This window comes from Protopterus annectens, chromosome 3.part1 (assembly GCF_019279795.1).
Source record: "Protopterus annectens isolate FY-2018-M chromosome 3.part1, PAN1.0, whole genome shotgun sequence".
Lineage (NCBI taxonomy): Eukaryota > Metazoa > Chordata > Ceratodontiformes > Protopteridae > Protopterus > Protopterus annectens.
This window is the reverse complement of record NC_056732.1, coordinates 377,397,849-377,424,427: the sequence shown is the minus strand read 5'-3', so window position 1 is coordinate 377,424,427 and position 26,579 is coordinate 377,397,849. Positions and strand designations below refer to the sequence as shown.

At 40.0% G+C, this 26,579-nt stretch overlaps 1 protein-coding gene across 1 annotated transcript in view; it reads right to left on the bottom strand.

Moving 5' to 3' along the window:
• Positions 1-26,579, bottom strand: part of COLQ (collagen like tail subunit of asymmetric acetylcholinesterase) — a 3,098,435-nt gene that overhangs the window by 1,981,668 nt on the left and 1,090,188 nt on the right. The window contains exon 4 of the mRNA XM_044066844.1: positions 16,735-16,779. Coding sequence (XP_043922779.1) covers positions 16,735-16,779 — 45 coding nt within the window. The remainder of the gene's footprint in view (positions 1-16,734; positions 16,780-26,579) is intronic.

Genomic DNA, 26,579 nt, shown 5'->3' with positions numbered 1-26,579 from the left:
ATATGCCCCAAATTGTTTCTTTGTGAATTGCTTATCCAGTTTCTCTTCTCAATCCTTTCTAAGCTTCTCTGACTGATTCCTATAGTTATCATGCAGTATTTTATATAGCCTACTTAGTATCCCTTTTTTTAACAACAATTTTTGTTCTAGATTCTACTAAACCTTTACCATTTCAGGTCTTTTGCGTAAGATTTCCATACTTCTTTCTCTTTGCATATACTCTGATATCAATCCTTGATAGGGAAGGCAGTCTCTAGCCTGCAGTCCACATGAGTTCTTGGCCTATTCCTATTCTATTACCTTTCTCCCTTTGATTATTTGCTCCCAATACATTAGTTCCTTTGCCAGTTTTCTCCACTAAATTTCAGCACAGTCTTTCCTATTCTCTGTACTCCAATTCCAGCTATCCCTATTTTTTTAAACAAGAAGCATCTTTATTAAATTATCACTTATGACATAGGCAATCATACATTTATATAAATGAAAACAAACCATATTGACATAATCTTAGTTGCAAGCATTATACATCAAAAATAATATTGACATATTAGTTGCAAACATTATACATCACTTATAATCTACCCAATAACTGTCCATCAAACATTACATTTAAATCCTGCCTTCTTTTATACCTCATTCCTCCCCTGTATGTATTTTTCCCACAATTCCAACTTTTTCTATGTAATTTGCTCGTACTCTTTTCTAAAGATCCCAATTCCAGTTGTTTTATCTCTGTTACTATATTCACTACTTCTAGTACAGATGGTTTAGACTTTGATTTCCATTTTCTAGCAATTGTTTTTTTGGCAGCCACCATAATTGGATTCAGTAAGGCCGTACTATATCTAAGCAATTCTGATTCTGTACCATAGCTCAGAAAAATCATTTCCCTAGATACACCAATTTGCTCACCCAGTATCTCTGATGGCATAGTCTGCAGGGAATTCATGTTACTGCATTATCAATGTTTAAATAAAAATATTTAAAAGTATTCAATATACCTGGATTTGAACCCAGTACCATCCCAGCCCAAAAATGAATGTATCAATGCATTAACATGTGCTGCCACAGAGTCAGTTAAGCAGCAGGTGTGTTGCATAGACTCAATACTGTCAGACTTTAGCACTGTAGCTCATGTTTGCGCACTGCTTAGCTACGCATAAACATGTATCTTGCATGCATATACACTTTGCCAACCGTCGCTTAAACCAGATGCTCACCATGCCATGGAAAAATAATCATTATTATGTATTACTGCTGTTTACTGTCCATTTCCTATCTATGACATGACACTACATATGGAAACATTACAGACTGAAGGCCCTTTCTAACAATATGTCACATATTTACTATACAACCATGTACTGCCACCACCTCACTGAAGGCTGATCGAAGCATACCCTTCAAAATACGTTTATGTCTTTCCACTAGAGCTTAGCCCTACGACTGAAACTATGACATATAGAGCAGTCTTCTTGAAGGTGAACAAGGCCCAGGCAATAGAAACACAGCGAATGAGTGTCTCAAACAGGAATTTTGTGCCTGCATTTCTGGCACCTTTTGAATGCAGAGACTTTATGTTTATCGGTCATAATGAAGACTTCAAAGTTTGTTAACAACTGGTGTCAACAGGCCAGCTATACAAACCACACACACACACACACACACACACACACACACACACACACACACACAGAAGTACAAAGGCCTCGCAAACAGTAACACTCACTATATAAATAAATGGATTTGATGTTTTTTTAGGAGAAAAAGCACACAAACGGCAGCTAATGCTTGGTAACGTATAAAAAAGTAAAATAAAAACAAAACAAATGATCCAGTCACCACAGCCAGCTTAAAACTAAAAAACTTTAATCAAAAACAAAAGAAATACAAAATATGATTGGGTTCAGGCAAAAGCACTTCTTCATATCTTAAAATCACACAGCAAATCAACACTTAAAAACACTAAGGAAACCACAAAGCATAGAGAATCAGCCAATGGACACATAGTATTAATTAAACAATCTCCATGCTCTGAGTGCTGGCTTTAAAGGGTTAGTGCCGTTTAAATCAGGCAAAATGTTAGCTCTCAACTTAACAATAGATTTCACCTCAGCAAACTTAGTGATCTGAACAATGACCCCACTTCTCTTATTTCTTGCAATCAGTTGTATTACCATAAACTTAAAACTATGTCCTGGTTGATACTCTATGCCTTGTGGTTTCCTTTCTGTTTTTAAGTGTTGTTTTGATGTGTGCTTTTAAGATCTGAAGAAGGGCTTTTGCCTGAAAGTGCTCATCCTTTGTATTTCTTTTGTTTTTGGTTAACATTTTTTATTTTTAAGCTGGCCATGGTGACTGGCTCGTTTGTTTTGGTTTTATTTTGATTTTTTTTTTTTTATTAACAGAAGGAGAAGGCAGCAGGAAGAAACCTATCAACAATGATAGATGAGAATACACTGAGGTGTACAAAAGGAAAACTAGAAGGGTCAGGAAGTAGTGAGTGGGTTGATGACTAATACGGAAGTAAAGAACTAAGGAAGTAGAAAACGCTTTCAAAATTTGTAAATATAGCAATAAAGTAATATTTAACTCAAGAGGAATGGCGAACGCGTATGACATGAAGAGCAGCAAACAAGATCTGAGGTAAACAGGAGAGGAGCATTGTGGGTATGAGTTAAGCTCAAGAGTTTTTGGCATACCCGACCTGTAGTAATGGCTGAGGAACACATATATCGAGGATAAAATGCAAACTGACAACATCAGATCATCTTTATATCCACCAAAGACAAGAAAACTGTTTAGTACCACAAATGATGAGGAATAATACCTCCAAGTTCTTTTATTTGAACAGCAAACATAAAAGATCATAAAACTGAAAAGTACAGAAATAAATTTCTCTTAGCGCCTCGGCTTAAAACAGCCTTTACAGAGTAAATTCATGATATAAAAAAAACAAAGCTTTTATATAAAATCTAACATCAATTAAATTAATTTACAATTATATCATTAAACAATTAATCAATTAAATATATTGCATACCTTTTTTAAAAAAAAACAAATACATACATCCTAGCTTATTCTATATAACTTTTCCAGTTACATTCTCTATTCATTCCTCTAGGATGTAAAGTATTATATTTTAATATGAAAACAGATTCCTTCTTTCTTAATATATATTTTATAGTATCTTCACCCATATAAATTGTTTTTACTTGTTCTAATATTGTTACCTTCAATTCACTAAAATCACCTTGATGTACCTGATTAAAATGGTCTGCTAAGGGACTTGTAAATCTATTATTTCTTATGTCTCTAATATTTAATATCTTTAATCCTTTCTCCAAGACTTCTCTTGCTCTCTCCTATATAAAAATTGTGACAAGAACATTTTATAGCATATATTATACCTGTGCTTTTGCAGGAAAAATTACCTTGTGTATGAAATTTAATGCCATCAATAATGCTGAAAGTTGATACTACATATTTACATATTGTACATTTCCCACAAGGCATTAAACCTGCCAATTTCACTGCACTATTAACTGATTCTTGTGGTCTTCTATAAGAACTATGAACTAAAAAAATCCTTAAGACTACGGCCTTGTTGATATTACAACTTCAAGACTACTTCTTTTAAATAAGAAACTTCCCTTTTGACTATTTGCCAATAATTCCTAAGTAGCTGAGCTTGCTTATCTGAAAATAATGTGTATTTTGAAACATAATATAACGTTTTTTCTGAAGTTAACTTATACATTCCCTTGTTTTTTTATTATATTACCTCTATGACTATTTTCTCTCTCTTAACCTTAACGTTGAACACCTTATTATAACTATTAGCCACCATATCTGCATTATATCCCCTATTGATAAACATATTTGCCACTTTATTAGCCTCTTCCTTGGCTTCATTCACATTATTACATAATCTATTTGTTCTTAAAATCTCACCAAAGGGGATGTTATTAAGTATATGTCTTGGATGACAACTTAAAGCATGCAACATATGATTTGCCTGATGAAATTTTCTAAAAATGCCGGTTTTAATCTCTCCATTCTCCAGACCTTCCAAAGTGATATCTAACTAGTTTACCTTAACACCCCTACTTTATTCAATACTTATTTTCATTCATATATTTAAGAAATGATTGTTTTTCATCTTGGCCTCCCTGACAAATAAAAATAAGGTTGTCAATGAACCGAAAATATTTAATAAAACATCTTTGAAAAAAAATACTTCTATAAACATGTGTATTTTCCACCATGCCCATAAATAAATTTGCAAACATGGGGGCAAAAGCCACCCCCATTGCTGTCCCCTGCAACTGTCTATATAATTGACCATCAAATTCAAAAATATTATTAAGTAGACAAAAATTTGTTAACTCTTTAATGTATTGTGCTCTAGGACTGTCTTTCAAAAAGTATTCTATGGCTTGCATGCCAAATTCATGTTTATACTTGTGTACAAGCTCACAACATCCATTACTAAAAAAAAACATGTTGCCATTCCATTTTACATCCTTTATTTTACCAATAAAGTCAAATGAATCCTTTATATAAGAAGGTAACTATTACTTCTTGTAATAAAAACTGATGCAAAAAAATGCCCCAAGTTAGGAGTGAAATACCCATAGGCCGATACTATCGATAGGCCTGGTGGGTTTAACAAACTCTTTTGTATTTTAGGCACACAACAGAATCTAGCCATGGTGGTATTTTTGCTTGAAAATTTGTTGTTAATATCAGATACTATGAAGTAATTCAAACGAACACCCTTATACAACAAAATATCATATTGCCTTTTAGCTTGTACATAAACTTCCAGTCCAACTTTTTCATATGTTTTACAATTATTGAAATGGTTCATACACATTCTGAAATCATCTTTGGATGTTATAACCACCAATTTTCCACCCTTTTCCGAAGGCTTAAATACAATATTATCATTATTTCTTAACTGCTGTAAACCCAACCATTCTTCCTTCAACATATTTTATATGATGTCACTTTGGTAAAATTCCTCAACCTGTTTTTCTAATACATACAAAAAAGCTTGATAGAATTTATTTATACTATCGTTTTTAAAAAGCAGCATAAACACACTCTTTGTCTTTATTTTTGATGTATCTAACTTACTGTAAGGTTAGCTTTAGTGTCTGAGTTGCAAGAATAATAACTCTCCTCACTTGAGGAAACAGTTTCATCATTAACAGTTAAACTAGAAGAACTATTAATATTAAAAAAAATAATCAGTAATATGCATTTTTCTTACCAATTTAAACAGATCTCATTTTAATTCATGCAGTTTGGGCAATACAGTAGGTATAAATTTCAACCCCTTCTCCAAAATAGACATTTCCATTATGTTGAATTCATAACCTGACAAATTCACAACATAACCACCAGTAATACTTGTTGCTTCAAATGTCTCATTAATATGTCCACTTACTGCGTTTGGTATAAGAGCTGTAGTTCTGTTCCCTATTTGTATCTTGTCCATACCGGGAACGTTTACTTGAACCTGGTTTATATTCCCCATTGTTCTGAAATGTTTTTCGAAAGTTGTCAACATTATTGGGTCTAGGTAATGCTGGAAAATGTTCTTCCTTATGGTCTCCTTCATCCGGTGACGATGCCCCACTTTCCTCTGAAATGTAGTTACTTGCTCGTCTCTGTTGCTCTTGCTCCCCCATTTGAAATTTCACCTGCTGACGTTTAGGCCATCAACATCAGATCATCTGTTTACCAGAATTTTGCTAAGACTATTTTGTTTCGTGCCAAAATTGGATGAGGGGTGACAGAATCCATTCAAAATTTTGAAAATAGAGGGCTGGAAAATCTTAAAGAGATTCCCTATATCAACTTACCCCTTTTTCCACACTTTAAGATAACCTCTGCAGCAGAGGGACCAAAAACTAAATCTCAATCCAAAGAAGAATTCAAAATCCCATCCTTACATCATTGGGGAGGGGGGACTTCAGAGAACACAGCCAGGGGAAATCTCCTCAAACCAGTACCAGTGGCCACAGCCCTGGAAAAAGTATAAACAGACTCATACACACACTTTAAACAATGAGTTGTGACCTGTAAGATGGAAGAAACTACACCACTTAAAGCAGAGTTTTCCTCACAAGAAGACACTGCAGACAAAACATTCCTCTTACTTTCACAATTAGTCAGAATAACTTATAACATACAAGCTTGACAACTCAAAACTCTGAAAATCAAAGCTGCAGAAGCATACATTTTTCCTACTTATCAATTATTTTCGTACCGTGTCGGAAAGTTTAGGGTTGGAATTAACTAAATGTTTAGCAGCAGTAGGATTAACTAAAGCAATATCTTCTGGGCCCGGTTTGGGATGAGTACATAAAAACTTAAAAAAGAACAAGAAACTGTATACAATCTATTTGCACTTTTAAGGGCAGTAGGCTGACTATCAGGAAAATTGCAGACAGTGACAGACGCACACATCCTTCAATGCTGGCAGCACTGGAGGAATGGGTGAAGGTTCTGGAAATTCCATTTGTAAGAGCTCACAGTATTTTCTGAGGGACTGAGAAACTTCAGTATTCTCCTGCTGAAAACACTGGCACATTCTGGAAATAGGCGCAGAGAAATAGAAAGCCCCAAAAGGGGTTTTACAAGAAACCACCTTATAAAAGAAGGTTCAACAGCCAGAATTAGACCTTGAACCAGATCTGCTCCTGTTCAAATTTCTGTCCACAGAAATTTGAGAAGGAGCAGCAGATACATGTTTAGTTTTCTGTTTCTTTTTGGCAGGAAAAATGTTGCCAAAAGAGTTAACGGCAGCCGCAGCTTCCCCAAGGATGGGCGGAATATTCTGAAAAAACAGGGAAGATTTCCCAGTTTCTTCTTCCAGGAATGACTGGAATGGCTCTCCCTTGCCCGCTGAGGGGATCTCAATAGCAGCAGGGGATGTGGCTAACCCCTGGTCCATAGTGATTGTAGGTGCCACACCAGAGAGATCCACCACAAAAGATGAGTGATCTGAGGAACCAGCTTTGGCCACAGCAGAATCACCCACCAGTGGCTGAGGCAAATTGCTAGCCTGGTATGGTGGCAAAGACTGTTTTATTAACTTTTTCTTTTTGTGTCTGGAAGAAGGACCAATCATGGGACAGGAAGTCTGTTCAATGGTCCAGCTGAAAATGGTGCCTCTTTCCCAGGAAATCAAGCAGCATAAACCAGTAAAAATTAAAAGTTGCAAAAAGTCACCTTTTCCCCACAAAATGCAGCATAAAACACTTTATTTTACTTTTTATGTTATTTTTATTTTATTTACTGTATTTTTTTGTTTTATTTTTTATTTGTATAATGTATAAACTACGGTGGTGGTGCTGCGGTAGTGTTATCGCCTCACAGCAAGACGTTGTGCCATTCGATTCTCAGCTAGAGCGTCTTCTGTGTGGAGACATGCGTGAATGGGCATACCTTCGTTGAAGGTTGTGCGTCAGGGCTGGCAAACTCGGCACGTAAAAAATCTACTGCCAATCATTAGCGGACCGGAGTTCCGCTGTGGCGACCCCTAACTGGGAAAAGCTGAAAGACACAAACAAATTGTCAGAACATGTCTATATCATCCATGTGTACCACATCACTAAATGCTCCACAGCACAGTGAGGTAGGTTAGCCCCATTGGATCAGCCTGCCTCTGTTTCACTGGCTGCAGCACCAATTCCCAGCATGTCTGTGAGCCAGCCTGGCAGCACTGCCTCTGCTGCCCTGCACTACCTGCACCCTCAGGAAGTCCTGCCCCAGAAGCTGGTCCAGATGTACCCTCCGGGAGCAGTGGCAGAGGTGGTGAGTTCATCACCCAAAGCAAGTTGCCAGGGATGGTGAGTAGGGTGATGCACCACACCACTGATGCATGCCTATGCTGGCTGAAGAAGCTGTTCTCCCTCGTGTTGCATACTAGGAGGAGGAGGAGATGTCAAGCACTCCAGCCACCTGTGGAGTAAGGAAACAGAGATTACAGTCCGGTGGGTGAGGACTTGATTCTCATTGTCACCAAGCTTGATGGCCATGGGCCCATGTTGTCCTCACCCTCACCCCACACAAAAATAATGTTTCATATATAGCTCTCCATTTTCACATGTCTTTTTGACACACTGAATCGGTCCAATTGGCTATGCAACATGATTGCACTGTGGTCATCTCTCTGCAGGTGACAGTCCAATTAATTAAGTTAATATTCTGCAGATATTTTCAGTTTACACTGTTAAAGAAATGGATAGCTATGGTTCTTTCCTACCTCCCTCCTGCACATTCCAGCCCTGCTTGCTCCTCATTTCATCATTTTCCTATCTACTCCATTTTCACCACTTTAATCTGGTCAATAAATAGAATCCCACACAACACACATAAGTTGCTGCAAAAGCAATGGATCCCTTCACTTTTCAGGTTCCATCTTTGCTCAGTGATGCGCATCATGCACCAATGTGCAGCAACTGTGAATGGTGGCAAAATAGTCCCCCAACGATGGTAACATATTAAAGAAGGGGCTAACACAGACAAATGATTGGTATCAAACTCACAGAGTGAACATTAAAGCAAACAATGTCTTATTGTCCCCTTTGGCAATAAAGTACCACTGTTAATAATGATATACATAGCACCTCCCTAAGGTCAAACACAGTGTTGTGAAACTTGGGAACACATGTTGATAGCAGTCTACACTTTCATCACTATATTTCCACAGTGGTAAGACACACATTCTGCATTGCACACCTCATACATATGGACATCACATTCAAGACCAGGGAGGAAACACAGAGGTTTGAGACTGGGAGACTCGAGGGCCTCCAAACATGACATACATGGAAAGACTGAAAGACCTGTCACTGTACTCAGTATCATGCAGGCTGCTGAAAGGTGACCTACGCCTGGCCTACAGAGCAGTCTCAAACCCTGCCCTACTGCAAATGTTAGACATCTGCAAATCAAATGGGACATGAATATCAAGCTCCGGGGCTCTCAACCTAGCCTGTGACATAAACTGAGCATGCTAGGGACACAGATTTATCCCCCAGTGTTTGACACTCCTCTGTAATTGGCTAGAACTGCATGTGAAGCAGTGCTCCTCAATAAGCCTGTTCCAGTGCAACCTTGACAACAGGTTGGGTGACTGTAAAGTCATCTCTGGGGTGGCACCTATGTCCCTTATGGGCATGGCCAGTCAGTGCTGCTCACAAAATCATTCTGCTAACAATGACTATTCAACTATGCTCAATAAGGGTACTTGTGTTTTTACACAGTTAGACTTGTAAACACCCTAGGTCCATTAGGCTAACAGCCTCCTATGAATCTATGAAGCTATGAACCTATGCAGGCCTCCCAACATCTTGTCTCCCACATGGCCTGCTGATGTCATCTATTACAAGTTGGCCTGCACTCTTGTAAAAATCAGAGTTGTGCCATGGTGCTCGCGTAAAGCATTGTGTTCTGTAGTCTGTGTACTTAGCTAGGTAGGGGTTCTAGTCTCACTGTAGTCAACTTGATATGTGTGCGTGTGTGCGTGTGTGTGTGTGTGTGTGTGTGTGTGTGTGTGTGTGTGTGTGTGTCTAGACATAAGAGCAGAAGTGTGTATCCTGCAGTTACTGCTCCAATGCCATGGACTGACAGCATTTTCATACTTGCACATGCCTACACATCCATTTCATACAGGCCTCCCAACCTCTTATCTCCCACATGGCCTGCTGATGTCATCTACTATAAGTTAACCTACACTCGTGTAAAAAATCATACTTGTGCCATGGCACGTGTGTAAAGTGCTGAGTTCTGTAGTCTGTGTACTTAGGAGTTCTGTTCTCACTGCAGTCAAGTGTGTGTGTGTGTGTGTGTGTGTGTGTGTGTGTGTGTGTGTGTGTGTGTGTGTGTGTGTGCGAGCACGCGTGCGAGTGTATGTGTGTGCGGGCTCTTGCTTGACATTACAGATAATATTTTACATCAGCATGTGGGACACTGTTATTACAAAATTGTCCTCAACACACACTGCAGATATCATCAGATAACGTGTTGTCTGAGACACTCCAAGTCGGACTTGTGCTGCATACAGAGTTCTGTAGTCTGTGTCCTCAGATTGGTAGGGGTTCTATTCTTACTGCAGTCAACTGTGTGTGTGTGCGTGTGTGTGCGTGTGTGTGTGTGTGTGTGTGTGTGTGTGTGTGTGTGTGTGTGTGTGTGTGTGTGTGTGTGTCTGTGAACTCTTGCTTGACACTACAGAGAGCATTTTACATCAGCATGTAGAACACTGTTATTAACATATTCTTATCAACAGACACTGCTGATGTCATCAGCTATAGGATATACAGTACTCCAACCAGGGCAGGGTCAGAGACTGATCCGGACACCAGGTAGATGTCACCTCATTCTATGCAAGACAGATTACAGTGACAAGGCTTTTAATCTATCCATATACATTATGGTATGGTTTGCAGGCCCTGTGTTTTCTTGATGAGAAAGCCCTGTAGTCTCTCCAGCTGCTGCATGAGTCTGGTGAGGTACATGAAAAAGACAGCATTATACTCTATTGGTGTTCTGATGAGGTATAAATACAGTGCTGTCATACAAACCTAAGATCTGAATATGATGATGTGACTTATAATATGCACAATATAGGCTTTCAATACCAGTGTGGACAGTTGGTGGTCGAAGTTCAGATTGCTATCTACATGTTTTCACTGTTTGCACTGCTTGCAGAACTGGGTTTCAGCACAGTAGGACTGTTGTCAATGCTTTGATTAACATGGAATTCCAGTTTTCAGATGGACAACATAAAGACACAGTTCTGCATTTATTTGTAGATCTTGCACTTTTACTTTTATCACAAATAATTTGTCTGTGTTACCTCCTCCTATACTATGTTATCATCATTGGTGGACTCGATTGCACCCAGTATGCAAGAATCAGCAAACTTGGTAAGCCAAAGGCCACTTTAGCTTGAACTGTTCAGAGACAGAGTCCAAACAGTGAAGGGCCAAGCACAGATCCCTGGGGCTTGCCAATGGTGACAGCTCTACTTGTACAGGTTGAATCACCAACTTTCACAGTATGTGTTCTATTGGTGAGCCAATTTACTACCCATCTAGTGACGTAAAGATTAATCCCCAACTGGGAGGGTTTCTCAATGATACCTGCATGAGGCTTTGTGTCAAAACACTAGGGCAGATTACGATAGGCAGTATGCACTGTCTTACCTTCATTCAGGCCTATCACATGGAATCACTGGGCTGTGACAACATCTCAAATTGCCTATGACATGACTCAGTACATACACCTTCCTGATACAGTTGAATCCACTCTTCAAAACACCTTCCACACAGGCTAAGCTCCCCATAGAAGCTTGTACATCAACATGCACCCATCTGAGTTGGGAGGGACCTGATGCATGCATGTATAGAGACATCCTGACTCTCCTTAACTGTGAGGTAGACAAACATGTCATCATGGATCTCTTCTCAATGGCCACTAGTAATATTCCAGCTGTGTACAAAAGACCCGTGGGAGTTGTTAATGCTAAATCATGTCTGTTACGTCTGATAGATGTCCTCAAAAAGGTCTTTGGGGGCATGCATGTTAACAACAGTATCATCCCATGGAACTTGACCAGGTCAAGGCATTTGATAAAAATCCACACTGAGGTATTCAATCAACACCGTCATATGTGGTCATATACAACTATATTGCCAACTGGGTAGACCAGTGTATCACATATGTGGCATTTCACTATGATGACATGTTTGAACTGACGTGTGAAGTGACTTATATCTCGGGTCCAGTGATCAGGTTTGTACATCAGGGCTGTCTGATGGACTTCACAGATGACATACACATCCTGGGTCCAAACAGCTGCCTAAAGGCCTGCAGATTGTGGGTAATCATTGAGTCCAACTGTGATATTAGTATAATACAGACAGTATCAACACATACCAAATATTGCTGCCACAGCCAAGATAACACTTCCAATGACAAAAAAATTGGGTGATTTGTTAAGTCAGGTACACAAACACACAACCCAAGTATAATGTAGACATCACACCCTATAATCAGACCAATAGGTATGTGACCTATGTCCTGGGGTAGATGGTAAGTGGAATGTCCACCAGCATGTGGTCACAGTGCTGACTACTCCTATAAATGTACCACAAGTAATGGGTATGTGAAGGACTTCCACAACAGGGGCTATAATATCTTCACAGTTCCCAGACTTCGTCACACCAATAACTGGGTAAAATGCATCCTTCTTCATGTACCACGCTGTATATCTTCCAGTGATGTGTAACTGAAATGTACCATCCTTGTCACAGTGAGCTGTCATACGGCTTACTGGCCATACCAAGGTATTCTTTTTGTAGAATATACATGACTGTCTGATGGTGCAGAATACCAATCAAGTGTGTGTGCTACGTGCTCTGCTAATGCACACACTACACACATACGTGTTTCACAACATTAATGGCATGTATATCATTCGTGACAGTGGGGACTGTGCCATATACATATATGCCATGCACACCAGTCAACTAGCTTGTATTGCTCTTATTGTCACATACAGATATAGCAGTGCCCTCATAATACCTCCAGCAGATGTTACAGTGCCAGAACAGTGGGCGTGGTTACCCTCATAGAGTGTGGATGTATCAAAATAGCATGGGATTACTGGTGGTGTTATTTTGATATTATCCACGATTGGGGTTGGCTCTTGTAATGTTTTCCATAAGCCTTTACCTGTGCTCACCTTGCTGGAGACCTCTGCTGAGAGTACACTCATATTCAGCAATATCAGTTTGCACAGCTTCACAATATGCACCTTACCCCAATTGTATATTAGATCCCTGACAGATGTCCTCTGCATTATTCTTGTAAGGATGCTTATCTCACACAGACATCCTCTCCATTGTTATGTCACTTTGTGTGACAGTCACATAAAACACATTTTCACTGTACAGTCCCTACATTACCACATAGATATGTGATTGGTGTTGCTGCTACAGCTGTCTACCATTGACCTGTCCTCATCTGCTAGGTTGTCTCACCTGTCCTCTTTCCCTGTGTTCATTCCTACAACTCATCTATTCAATAAACACGCTTCCTCTGCATGTGCATTTACATGGCAGTCCATACCGTGCTAAAGATCATTTATACAGCTTAACTATAGAATGCCAAGAATGGGATATCACAATACTCTGCACTGTAGAGACACTGTCCTGTACTGTGTTTGGACCACATACTTCGCATTCATATCTCGAAACAGTCCAGATATTTCCAAGATGTCCAGATGTGTTCCTTATCAAAATTGTGGCTTTCTGCCACATCACTGGGATGATCTCAGGACTGATGTGACTCAATATTACATACATTTGAGTTCATACCTCTCAACTGTCCTGATTTGTGCATAATGTCCAGTTATTGTGTCATATTTTTGATCTTTTCCTGATAACATTTTGGTTTTCTGACACACCATTTGCATGTCACTGTGGATTGAAGTCAGAAAATAATGACAGACATTTGAGATTCAAACTTCATGCTCTTCAGAAAATTCATACTACTGTAAAACCTATTGTTCTATCAACTTTCTAGATTTGCAAGAGCAATATTAGAATCTGTCCCTACTTTTGGCCCTTTGTCCACCCCATTATTTATGCCTTTGTCCAGATTTTTGCTCTAAGAGGTTGAGAGGTATGTTTGAACATCATTCTACCACATTTGTATGTGACATCTATGTCAGATATGTCCGTTTCTAGTTAATTGTGCCTGCATTATGTTGACCTTTGAGCAGATGTGTTGAATTAACAGACTGAGAGCTATCTGTGAAGCCCTGGTGATAACTGTGTCATTCCATGCAAAACCGCAGACCATAGATGCTCTTCTTTAAACAGAATTGCTATATGCATTCACTTACATGGTTTTCTGGCCAGCAACACTGTTGCCAGCTGCGGAACCTTGCTTAGATGTGGCATGCAGCATTAACGTGCATTGCGTGGTCATGCACACTGCTGCTCACGGCACACCACTTCACAAAAATGTAAACTCTATGTAGGCTTTGCATGGAGCCTACACAGAGTTTATTGAATCCTGGGGTATATTTTGCTTAAAGCAGCAGTTATGATGTTATTTAAAGACATGAAAGATGGTCTGCCAGTCATACCTCTGAAAAGAACTGCTGTGAACATAAAATAGCTAAGATAAGTCAGTATTAAAATGCAGCACACTCACTGTTATACTTTTATAACTTGATAATTCATATAGACTTACATAGGGTACCCAGAATTTAACCTTTAGATGAGCACTGCAGCTCTAAATGAACTGCATATATAAGGCAAAACAGTGCTAACACAGAGGATTATGATGAGGTCTCTGATCATAACCAACTTATTATGTGTTTGACACACGGATGCCAGGAAACTCACTTTGAAAGCAAAGCTCGAAAGGTGAATTTTGGTATTCATGTAGAGAACACTTAATAAGGGCTACAGTAAGTGAGACCTAATCTTAATTCTTTGTAGTGCACGGAGCTTTATCTGCTTCATGTCCTACCAGTTACAAAAAAAAAAAAAAGTGTAACAGCATAAAGTGTTTTATTCAAAGCATTTGAAAGTCAGTAAATCACTTAGCAGTGCCAAACAGATAGCAAGGTGAAACAAAGTGTACATGAACATGTGAAGAACAAGCAGCTTTAAAAGCTGTTAGACAATTTGCTCTGCCACACTTTTTGTTTGTAAGAGCAGCAGAGTGATGTACCTAACAGCTTCTAAAGCTGTTGTACCCTCTGCTACTGTCCTTTACTTGCTGGCAGTGTCTGCTGTTAATCTCTAGTGGGTGACCCAGTCTTAACAGTGCTTACAGGTGCTCAACAAAAGCTTGTGATGTACCTTTTTGATGTCAAAAAGGTGCTTAACAATCTTTCCTTTTTTACCAGTGTTGGAGAGTAATCACAGCTTTCCATGCATTACAACTGCATTTAGCATTCTTAACCATAATAAAGGATGGCTAGAAAGACTATTATCTAATACTTAAGTAGGTACTAGGCTATCGGCCCTGGGGCCTATACAAGCCCAGCCAAAAAGGTACCCTGGCTTTTGCCACCCAAGAAAATTATTTTCCTGTGCCACTGTCGAGCAGAGCCACAGAGATGATCCCCGGGGTGAATTTCCTATTTCCCATCTAATCATCAAGATTATTCTTGAACAGTGCTAATGAGGAGCCTTGTTTGATATAGATAGGTAGTTTATTCCTGAGTATGGGAAGTCTCTGGGACAGGAATCTATCCCTCCGGCATGTTTTGTTTATTGTGGTGACAAGGTTTAGGTCCCTAGAGCATGTAGCTCGGAGGGATTGGGATTTCTTTAAGCAGTATACCATAACAAGGGATGTGTTAGAGTGTGATGAGAGTTGCAGCACAAGGCATATTCAAGAGTTTAAGTGAACTGTGAAATGCTGTTATCCCTCATTAGCCTGTTATTTGGACTGCTTTAATTTAATTAGAAAACGGAAATTTTTTTCCATTTTATGCATTTTTTTTAAATAAAATTATTTCAGCTCAGCTGTTGTTTTGGATAAATGGCCCGTATGAAATGTGTCTGATTAAGCTGTTGTATTGTCTGTTAAAATGTGCCTGAACAGTTTGGGACTTACATTTTTCACCCTGGCATGTGCTGCTTACAGTTCATCTTTCCTCCTACTATTTAATTTTTAATTTTGCTGTATTCAAAATAATAGACTCTTAAACCTTTAATTTTCTTCACACCATCATTTGTCCAACTTATCCCTCAGTAACATCCTCACAGGGATAATGTGTGGCTCTATACTCATGTTTAAAGAACAAACCCCTGGGCATGCATTGGGGCACATCCATTAAATCTTGGTCACATGCTCTGCTCATACAATCCCAGTTGCTGCATAACTGTGAGATAAGGCCAACATTGTGCACTTCTTTTTATTAGAGAATGTTACACAAAAAAGGAATGACAGGGGTAGAAATATACTGCAGCACAGCAGTCACCAGATGTTGCAATGCATGTAAAAACTCTTAAGTCACTTTAAATTCAGAGTATAAAGTGTTATTTCATTCCTATAGTAGGCTTACAAAAATTCAAAATCAGCTCAGAGTTTGTAGTATTCCTATTCCTGCATGGCAGCATCAAAGTAGTTATTCATCGCAGCAGCAGGAAAAGAAGGGCAACTATCACTCTTGTCATTACTGCACTTCCGAAGAAAGTTTATTACCATCTGCTAGATTAAACTTTTGTCATGCATACTATGATGATGTACAATATTCCACTTAATGACAATGCACAGTATGAACTGGCTGTTGTAGCTAAAGTGTAGGGCACCCCAGAAGAATTCTAAGATAATAAGCAATAGATGGGGTAAATGACAGCACAACCAAGGTTGTTTTTTCTATGTAATTCGCTCCTTCCCTCTTCTAAAGAACCCTACTCCAGCTCTTTTATTTCAGTTTATAATTAATCCTTTCACTCCATCTGTCATTTCTTCCCACATGCCACAGTGTTAATCATGTCTGTATTTTATTGTTATATCCACTCCTATCTCAAGTCTCAGCTAAAACCAAGGGCACAACAGCCTCAAATTTTCCAGACGAACAAACATACTTAAATTTGAGAATTGTAATAGATCAGTATTACTGTTTTTTCCTTACTAATTTTTTTTCAAATACAGTATAATAGTGAAAGAAATGAGACTTACTTTTTCACCTTTTGGTCCCACCATACCTGCAATGCCTTGTGGACCCTAAACAAAAGAAAAATATTGAATTAGTGGCATTTAAAAGATGGACTGTTATTATAGTAATCTGCATCAGCAACTGTTCAAGTGCCTACATGTAGCTCTACACACATTATCAAACATGTTTCTTAGATATAAATATAGAACCAACAGATATGTAAACGATATTGTGAGTTTTTCAATAAAGAAAGTAAGTGAAGAATCATGATTAAGTGCTTGTGTGCACAAGGCAGATTTCTACTAATAGTACTATACACTTACTGAGGCCTGGTATTGGACAAGGAAAACCTTACAGACATTTCAAGTGCAAGTATTTCCATATATTCCATTACAAGAAACATTGTAATACAGACTCCAAGGGATTCAGAAAGGCTTAGTAGAATGTAGAAGCCTTAGTCTTTCTTTTTCAGAGACCAATTTACCCTTTATGGGGGTGTCAGAGCACAGAGCAGTCTCACAGGCAAAGCCACATGCTAACACGGTGGTCTGACACAGTGGCTGATGTTGAATAGTCATGTGCTCTCTCCTGTAAATGTTCATGGCTCCTGATATGCTCATCTGAGCGATTCGCTCAGCCAAGTAAAATTGTATTCTAGAGGAAAAATTGAACACTGTAGCATGGCAGTCAAACCAAGCATTCTTACAGGAGTGTTCGCAGTGCAGGTGAATTTAGTGAGAGCAGGGGGGTAAGGGTTGTGTTAGTGTATGTCTGTGAATGTGTGGGTGCATTTATATAGGGGCAGGAATAAAACTGTGTGTGTGTGTGTGTGTGTGTGTGTGTGTGTGTGTGTGTGTGTGTGTGTGTGTGTGTGTGTGTGTGAGACTGTATCTGCCTGGATGGTTGCACTTGGGGGCATTAGGCATGGGATCAAGCGTCTGGATAACGATGTGCGTACTGGATTGTCCATACGTGTGTATGGCTAAGTGTTTTAGTAAGTGTGTGTGTGTGTGTGTGTGTGTGTGTGTGTGTGTGTGTGCGTGCGTGCGTGTGTGTGTGTGTGTGTGTGTGTGTGTGTGTGTGTGTGTGTGTGTGTGTAGGGAGTGCTTTTGCTAACAGAATGCATTTGAATGCTAGGGAGAAGACTAACACATTTAGGTCTGACAGTGCTAGTGTTCAATTTAGAGACATGGTAATGAATCCATAAGATATTTCTCTTTGAGAATATACCGGTCCCTGAATCACATTTTCTCATTGTTGTGCAACATGACCAACCCACATTGGGCAATTAGTACAAATGCTAAGCATTCCTTTGAAAAATAGGGAATGGTATCTACAGCAAAGAATTTTTAGAAATACACACCCACAGACATATTTAAGTAAACTCTCATCTACATTTTATCTGCATTTAGGAAGGCTTCAATATCGTAAAGCCACATGTGGTGCAAAGAATTAAGTATTTCAGATCTTGTGAAACTCAAGCTGATGTTTGGAAATACAAAACTATTCTTCCTAGGCAGCTGCTGTGTTCTGCTGCATTTATCAAAGTAATACAATCTCACATTTTATAACTGTTTTACTATTTGCCTGTCAATGTGCAAGCTTTTTACGCAACAGTTTAATATAATTTGTCATTTGCCATGATTATACTACTTCACTTACTCCTTAAGATTTCATTAGCTACCAAACTTTGATTAGTATAAAATACACAATGTTAACTTTTCACCATGTTATCGTGAAACAATATTCTGCAAAAAATAAAATATGAAAAGGCTCCTTGAAAATGCATTAGATGTATTTCAGTGGGAAAAAAATGTTCCATATCTGGCAATGTTTACACTGTAACATTAAGGAACAATGATCGTTTAAGTTTTCCTAAAACTGTTTATGTTGAACTGCTACCATATAAATGAGCATATGCTGGAGTCCAAATGATGACAACATTGTGTAAAAAATGATTATGTTCTGTGGAAGATAAAGATATCAGTCAAATGCGTACATCTCCAGCAGCAACAAATACATTTGCACAAATGATACACACAAGCTGCATGTTGACATGGAAAATGAAACACACAAAAGATGCAGGAACACAGTTATCCTTTAGTGTTTAAGAGACCTGTAGTAAAAGTGAACAAGTAGAACACTACTAAGCATATGATAATTCTTCACTGTCACTAAAGTAAAATACTAGCTTTGGATATGGGTAGCACAGGTTGGAGCTGAGGAAGTGGAACAAATGGGCAATGTGTTCTAGATGTGGGATGACAGTATGGCTCAGGCACTTGTGAGGAGGGACAGACTTTGTAGTATATAGAATGATAAGCAGTTTGGAACAGGAAAGGAATTAGTTCAGCAGACTGGTACGGTAACTGAGAATAAAAAGCAAGGCATCAGAGGACTGAGTATATTGAAGCATTCAGAAGGATCCACAGAGGCAGCAGAGAGGTGAGCTGGCCATGGCTGGAGGAAGCCCAAGAGTGGGTCCAAGCGGAGGTAGAAAAGTGATCACTGGGGGATGGATGGGAGCAGCTGGAAATGGATCATATAAATTACACTTCGCACTCTTGTAAAATAGTTAATATATACTAAGAAGGAATTCAGCTTCTGTCAGGTTGTTACTTCTGCTGCCAAGAATATGGTAACATTTTTGGATTTGGTCTTCTGGGATGGTGTCTTGCCCAATGACTTCATGGTGGAACAGATCACTTGGTTGGATCATGGCTTTATTCAGTTTAGGACTGATGAGTCTTTGGTGACACCCCTTCCCAAACCAGGCATGGTACAATGTAAGAATCAACTTAGACAAGCTGGTTCCCCAATGTGAAAAAGCAGCTTCAGTGGTACAGTGCCTGTGATACTAAAGGACATGTCAAGGACTCTAATAAGGCCATAATGGTATCTTTGGATCTTTTAGTGCCTAGTTACATATACTTGGCTCACTCTAGGAAGTGAAATCTATGGCATGACTTTGAGCCCCAAGAAATTAGGCAGACTAGGTAAAGGCTAGAGCTCCACTGGCATTACACTAGTCTACTGCAGGACAGACTTGTGTTAAATGAACACTACTTTGTTTATTCAGTTGGGGCAGGCCTTCCATAAAAGTATTTGTACTTATCCTAGGAGATCTCTGCTGTGGCAGTCCAGCTAATCTCTATTAGGTGGCAAGGAGGCTGTGAGATTCTGTCTCACCAACAAGAATGCACTGCTAAGCAAAGAATATGAGCTTGCTGCATGGTAGTTTGCCATAACACTTGTGTTGATCAAATTTAGTGCTCTGCAAGGTATGGTCATAGGGACATTTGGTCGTCAGACAGCATGCAAGCCTTCTTGGTCTGAAACTGAGTTTATCATGCCTGATCATCTCAATTTTGCTTCTTTTGTTTCCAGTAAATGTTCTGTTACTGGTGGCCTGCCCCCCGGCCTATCAGACTGCCAATGTCCTGCCTGGATCTGCCTATTCTTTTATCAGATCGGCTCACCCTTCCCTCATCTATTTACAGGAGGCAGTGGTTACTCCCACACTTAAGAAGTCAAGTTCAAACTCTGACGATCTGGATAACCGTAGAATTTTCCCTAACCATCCATTTGTGAGTAATGTTTTAGAGAAACCAGTATTTGTGCAATAGGACATCTTAAGAGAAATAATCTTTATGACACATAACATGCTGGGTTTTTTTTGGTAGACATAGTAGTCCCGCATCCCTGACTAGGGTCTTTAATAATATCCTTATGGCGAGGATCATCACTGTTACCTAGTTTTGGTAATTTTAGACTTCTTGTCAGCATCTGAAATAGTCCTTTATGGGGTTCTTTTGTACTAACTCTATCATCACTGTGGCATCACAGAAAGTAGCTTTTCACTGGTTTGCCTCTTACCTGTCTGGACATATAGACAGAGTAGCTTTAGGAGCTATTTTATCTTCTGTTGTTATTCTCTAACCCATGGAATTCCACATGGTTTCAGTTGTGTTGCTTACCATGTACATGTACATATAAATGTTTCCTTTGGGAAAGCTTACTTCAGCCAGAGGTTTATAGTGGTACTGCCCTGGTGATGACATGCATCAGCCTCTCCTTCCCACAAGAATCTATGCCAGTTACTAACAAGTCTGCTACAAATCTGGAATGCAAATGACAGGATAGTTAGTAGTAAGCTGAAGGCAACACCTTCAGGTTCTTTGCCATGGCTATTCATGCCAAGTTACAAGATTCATTTGCTCCAGTTTTGCCAACCACAAACTGAACTTTGTATTAAAGGTGTTTTACATGACAGGCTGACACTTAAGAACCAAGTTTCAGCTCTCTTCAAATGTCCTTGCTTCCATCTTAGGAATAGTGCCCTTATCAAGCTACTTATGGCACCTGCAGATCTCCAAGTATCTGGGCATGTTATTTGTGTGTGTGTGTGTGTGTGTGTGTGTGTGTGTGTGTGTGTGTGTGTGTGTGTGTGTGTGTGTGTGTGTGTATGTGTGTCTTGAAAAAATGTGTCCCACAGCTGGAATTACCTGACTCAAAGCTGGACCACTTGCAGCTAATGCAGAACACTGTGGCCTCACTACTTGCAGGGATATGTCAATATCAAAATATTATGATAGTTCTGCATAGTCTACATCAGATACCAATCTGAGCTTATATTACTTTTAAAGATTTGGTCAAAGTCTATTTCGACAGCATGACTTAGCCCCCCCCCCCCAACCTTTGTGAGCTGCTGTCAGGGATTGCATCTTTGGAACTTGCTGCCAGGGTGGCTGACAAGAGTGACTGGCACTGATTAGTTTTAAACAGTCTTAATAATTACTTTATTTAATTCCTTACCAGTGTTTAGGTTTTTCAATACCATGACAAGTAAGGACGTCATTACTATGACAGTGCATAATTAAAGTTCACAAAACCGACAGGCTTGTATTACTCTACCATCTGTATACTTCAATGTCTGGCTGGTACTAGAGACTGTCTTGGTTGTTGCAACAAGCAGCCAGTCTTCTGATTATGGGAAAACTCAAAATCATTTTGAGTCTCAAATGGACTAAGACTGCTGACATGCACTTGGTGAACACCCGGGAGTGGGGGTGCAGTGGTGAGACTGAAGAGCTGGGCTCTAAACTGAAAATGATTGGCTCACAGAATGAAGTGCAGAAACTGCCTGAATGCTTTGGCAATCTTGATGTGTAGGTAGGCATTCTGGAAGTCTACACAGGACATTCAATCACTTGCACTTAAGCAAGGCAAAATTGCTTAAACTGCGACCATTCTCAGCCCCTTCTTTGGAACAGGCTTCCTATTCATATAGCTCTTCCCTGGCCCTCTTCTAACATAATTTGGATCAATGGATGGGAAATCGCAAATTCACAGCTTGAGTAGTGCCTATGTCCCTTATAGACAGGGACAATCTGTAACATACTCAAAGCACAGGCACAAACCCATGCCATCCTCTTGTCCCTAGGGGCCAGATGCTGGGTAAAACTGGATTATACTGGCTAGGCTTGTAAGGGCTCTTAAGCCATTAGCTTAGTAATCCCCTACGAACCTATAAAAGTTTAGGCTATTGAGATGCAGGATTGATACGAGGTCCTTCTTTTCCTTTGGCATTAAAAAGAATCTGGAATGAACTCTGGACAATGTGTGGTCTGGTGTGACCTCCAGGATGGCTTTTTTTTCCTAAGAAACCAATAACTGCTCTCTTTACTGCCTTTTTTGAAGGGGGTGCAACATCTAAAAGTGACTAAGAATTTAGAGGAGTGACTTGGAAAAAGGTATGGTATAGCCTTTGGATACTCTCCCTCTCTTTTCACCCAAGTTTCCTGCTTGATGGCCATCCATGCAGCTAATTGATGAGATAAGCAGCCGCTGATTAACTCCAGAGATTAGCAGTTGGGTAAGCCTTCAGGGATGTTGAAACTACTTACCCAAAATCTGGCCCCAAAATCCTTGGTTTTGCAGGCCTCTACCACATCTTGGTCAATGTCTGTTAAAGGGGCTGCCTCTGCCACAGCCACATCTGTCTAAGGAGGAGTCAAAGGATTGACAATGGAGTTCCCTAAATCATATAGACTCATACCTGTTCTGATTCCTGTTACAAGATCATTAAGGGTCTCAAATCTGATACCTATGGCAGACAGGGTCTTACCTTTCTACCCACACCTTGTTAACCTTTCTCTCACCATAGGTCCAAAAAGGGTGTAACCTTCAAACGAGGCATTGATGAAGGATACCTTAAAATCATCTGCAAAGTTGCAAAGGCAAAGCCAAGCAAGACATCTTAAGGTGATGCCTGTCCCTACCTCCTAGCTGCTCCAATGACTGCATTATGTAACAGCCACATAAAGAGACTGGCGATATTTAATACAGTACTCATGATAGTCTCCACTTGTTTACTTGACTCAGCAGTGAGTGGCTTTCACAAAGTCTAAAGCCTGCTCTGCTAACTCTCTTTGGAAACAGTTTGAACATGCTGCATAATTAAATGCATGCAAAGCAAATGTACACAGGGAGTAAGCACATTTCCTCATTCTGTCCAGTGCTTTAGACTCCTTATTAGGCTGATGGATAGCAGCTGCTCTTGTTTGCTGGCTGCTGCTACAGATCTTACCAGAGGCCCATTTGACCAGTGGCTGTCTCACATATAGCCATTACTCTGGACAGCAAGTTCCCTTTAGAAAAGGGCAATAGCTCTTTTCCTGGCCTTCTTTAGCCCTCTTGTTATATTATCTCCAAATGCCCATTCATCAAACCTGTTCTTAGTAATATGCACAGGTTTACCTTTAGTCTTAAAATACCACATACAACTGAACAAAACACATAACATTTGAAGAAAAATAGTACTTTATCTACACATTTGATTAGGTTACTAACACCCCTATATATGTATTTTTAGGGTCACAAACATTGTTTATTTGATTTTTTTACTTATTTTGGGTCACATGTACTCTTCTACTTGGCGAGAATCGCCACACTATAGTACACTAGTCATCCTGAACATTTAAAGAGCAGATCTAGTCTCCTCTTGACAAACAAGAATCAAGTGCACCATGATCATCTGTATCTTTTATACAGGAATGTACTTGTTTAGACTGCAGAGATGTAACAACAACTTGTGGCCATTTGTCTTTTTTTGAAAATACAAAGAACCCAAAGTAATATCCAGATCCTATCTGGTCTAGTGAGACCTCCTGGATAGCTCTTTTTGAAGTGTTGTAGTGTTCACTGTATTTTCCAAGGACTGGAACTGGTGAAGTGAAGACTCCCATGCAAATACCCATCCCTTTAGCAACAATGCAGGGGGTTCCTCTTTTCAAACTACACTCCTCTGATGGTGTGAAAAACTAAGCAATGGAAGAGACTGCATGAAATGCAGTCCTCTGCAAGTACGGCAGGATGCAAGGCTCAAAATACAACAAGGTTCCAAAAAAGTAAGACCAGCACCAAATAGTGGAACACAAAATAATTTATTATAACAAGTGGTAGCACCACAAAATGTGCAAAGCACATTTTTTGGTGCTGCCACATGTTATAATAAATTATTTTGTGCTCCACTATTTGGTGCTGGCTGATACTGCACCTTAGGGGTGTGTGGAAGGAAACTGTGTAGCCTCAGGATATAACTGCCTGAACTCCTCTGTCTTGTATGATGTCACTCAGGAAGATGGAGGGACAATAGTTCCCAACTGATTCCACAGGTGGAGTCAGCCATGTCCTTAGGGAGTCTGCTGCCCCCAGACTGTAAGGTCAGGTATCTCTGAATTTGTGACAATTTCTGACACTAGGTAGGTGCTGATTATGTTTACTGCCATGACCATACTGGTTCTTTCCATACTTTTATTTCTCTGTTGTTGATGGCCTCAACTTTACAATAATTGGCATGAACTCGTGAACCCTTGAAAAAATATTTTGTAGAGTCTCAAAGCAGGCACAAGCAGCCTTGAGTTTTTTCCCCATTTTTTCACATTCCTTCAGTTCTCTTTCATTTTTGGACCTAAAATATGTGACCCAAAAGGATATTAACAAAAGATGCCTTGACATTCTCATTGAAGTTGGTTAAGTGCAACCAGAAGTGATGGTGAATAGTGAAGCTGCTGCCCACTGCCCTCACTGCATCATCCATTGAGTTATGCACCAAGCTCATGATAAGGTCACCTATGGGTATAACTGCTGCCACTTGAAACCTAATCTTGAGTTTTAGAACATCTGGCAACTTTTCCAGCATCTTAGTTATTTCATCCTCAAGCTCATGTTGAAAATATAGCATAAGAGATAGATAATCAAGCACCTGACAGAAAAAGTAAAAGGCACATATGCATGCTTTTCAAAGTTATCCAACAAGCAAGAGTCCTTCCCAGGGGGTGAATTACAGGACTCTGAGGTATGGGAGCCTTTTTGTAGGCTGCCACAGTGACAGCAAAGTAAATAATTGGAAACTGACTCCAGCAGTTCCAATCACTGGTAGGCTGGATACTCCTGTCTAACCCCTTTGGAAATGGTACCACAACATCAGGCTCTCTCCATGCCTCTATGTCAAATGGAGAGTGAGACGGCATCTTATCTGCAGGAAGAAATGCCTGGGAAGCCAAGGGGGAGATCAAAAAGCCCCAAACAAGATTTGTCCTGGAGATAAGGAGGGCCCTATAGGCCATAACCCTTTTCCGCATAATCTACAACATTCCCTTAAATTTAGGGTTATCTGATCTCACATCTCTGTTGTTGAGTTTTGGTGCAGGAAACTCCAAAGGGGAGTCCATATGCTTCCTCTTGCACTGGTACTTTTTCACTCACTGGAGGGGAAGCTTCTGCAGAAAAAGAAAATGAAGAGGTTTAGCCAAATGTCCACTGGTGATTTAATTGCTGGCTATCCAAATATGTGCCCTACTTGGGGCAATAATGGAGGTTTGCAGTGTCAGAAAGGAGAGTGTCTCAGGTTGGTGTCCCCGGCTGTGTGCTCCATGAACTCAATGAGGAATTAAACCCGCAGTTAGGACAGCTGTTTAATCTTAGCCTCACCTCAGGATACGTACCCAAGGAGTGGCGCACGGCGACTGTGGTCCCACTTCACAAGGGCGGTGCCTCCACCGACCCTGGAAATTACCGTCCCATTAGCTTGACAAGCCTTATCTGCAAAGCCATGGAGAGGATCATAATGGAACTCATAAATAAAGACATAGGGAACTTGCAGACTTTGGATCCAACCCAGTTTGGCTTTGTCAAAGGCAGATCATGCCTTTTAAACTTGGTTGACTTTTGAGAGACAGTCACCAAGGCCATTGATGAGGGAAAGGCAGTCCATACAGCCTACCTTGACCTGGCAAAGGCCTTCGACACAATACCCCACTCAGGTATCATCAAAAACTCATCAGCTTGAATGTAAACCCATACATCACAAGATGGGTTGCAAACTGGCTAAGTGACAGAACCCACAGGGTCAGAGTTGCTGGAGCCATGTCAGACTCAAAGCCTGTCACAAGTGGTATCCCACAGGGCTCAGTCCTGGGTCCACTCTTGTTCGGCATCTACTTTTCTGAAGTACAAGCAAACACAGGAGGGTTATGGCTGACAAAGTTTGCAGATGACTGCAAACTAGGCGCCATAGTCGAAAACACATCTGACATAGATATCCTTCAGAAGGGCCTCACAGAAACGGATAACTGGTGCCAGAGCCATGGCCTAAAGTTAAATGCCAAGAAATGCATAGTCATACCCTTCGGAAAAACAAGGTTACCCCTAGCTACCATATAGGTGGCAATCCACTGAGCACAGAAGAAGTCATCAGGGATCTGGGGACCCAGGTTGACAGTATCCTTCGTTTGACACTCATGTTGCTAAAGTAGTTAGGAAAACCTTCTACATTGCCCACCTGATCATGAAGGGATTCACATCT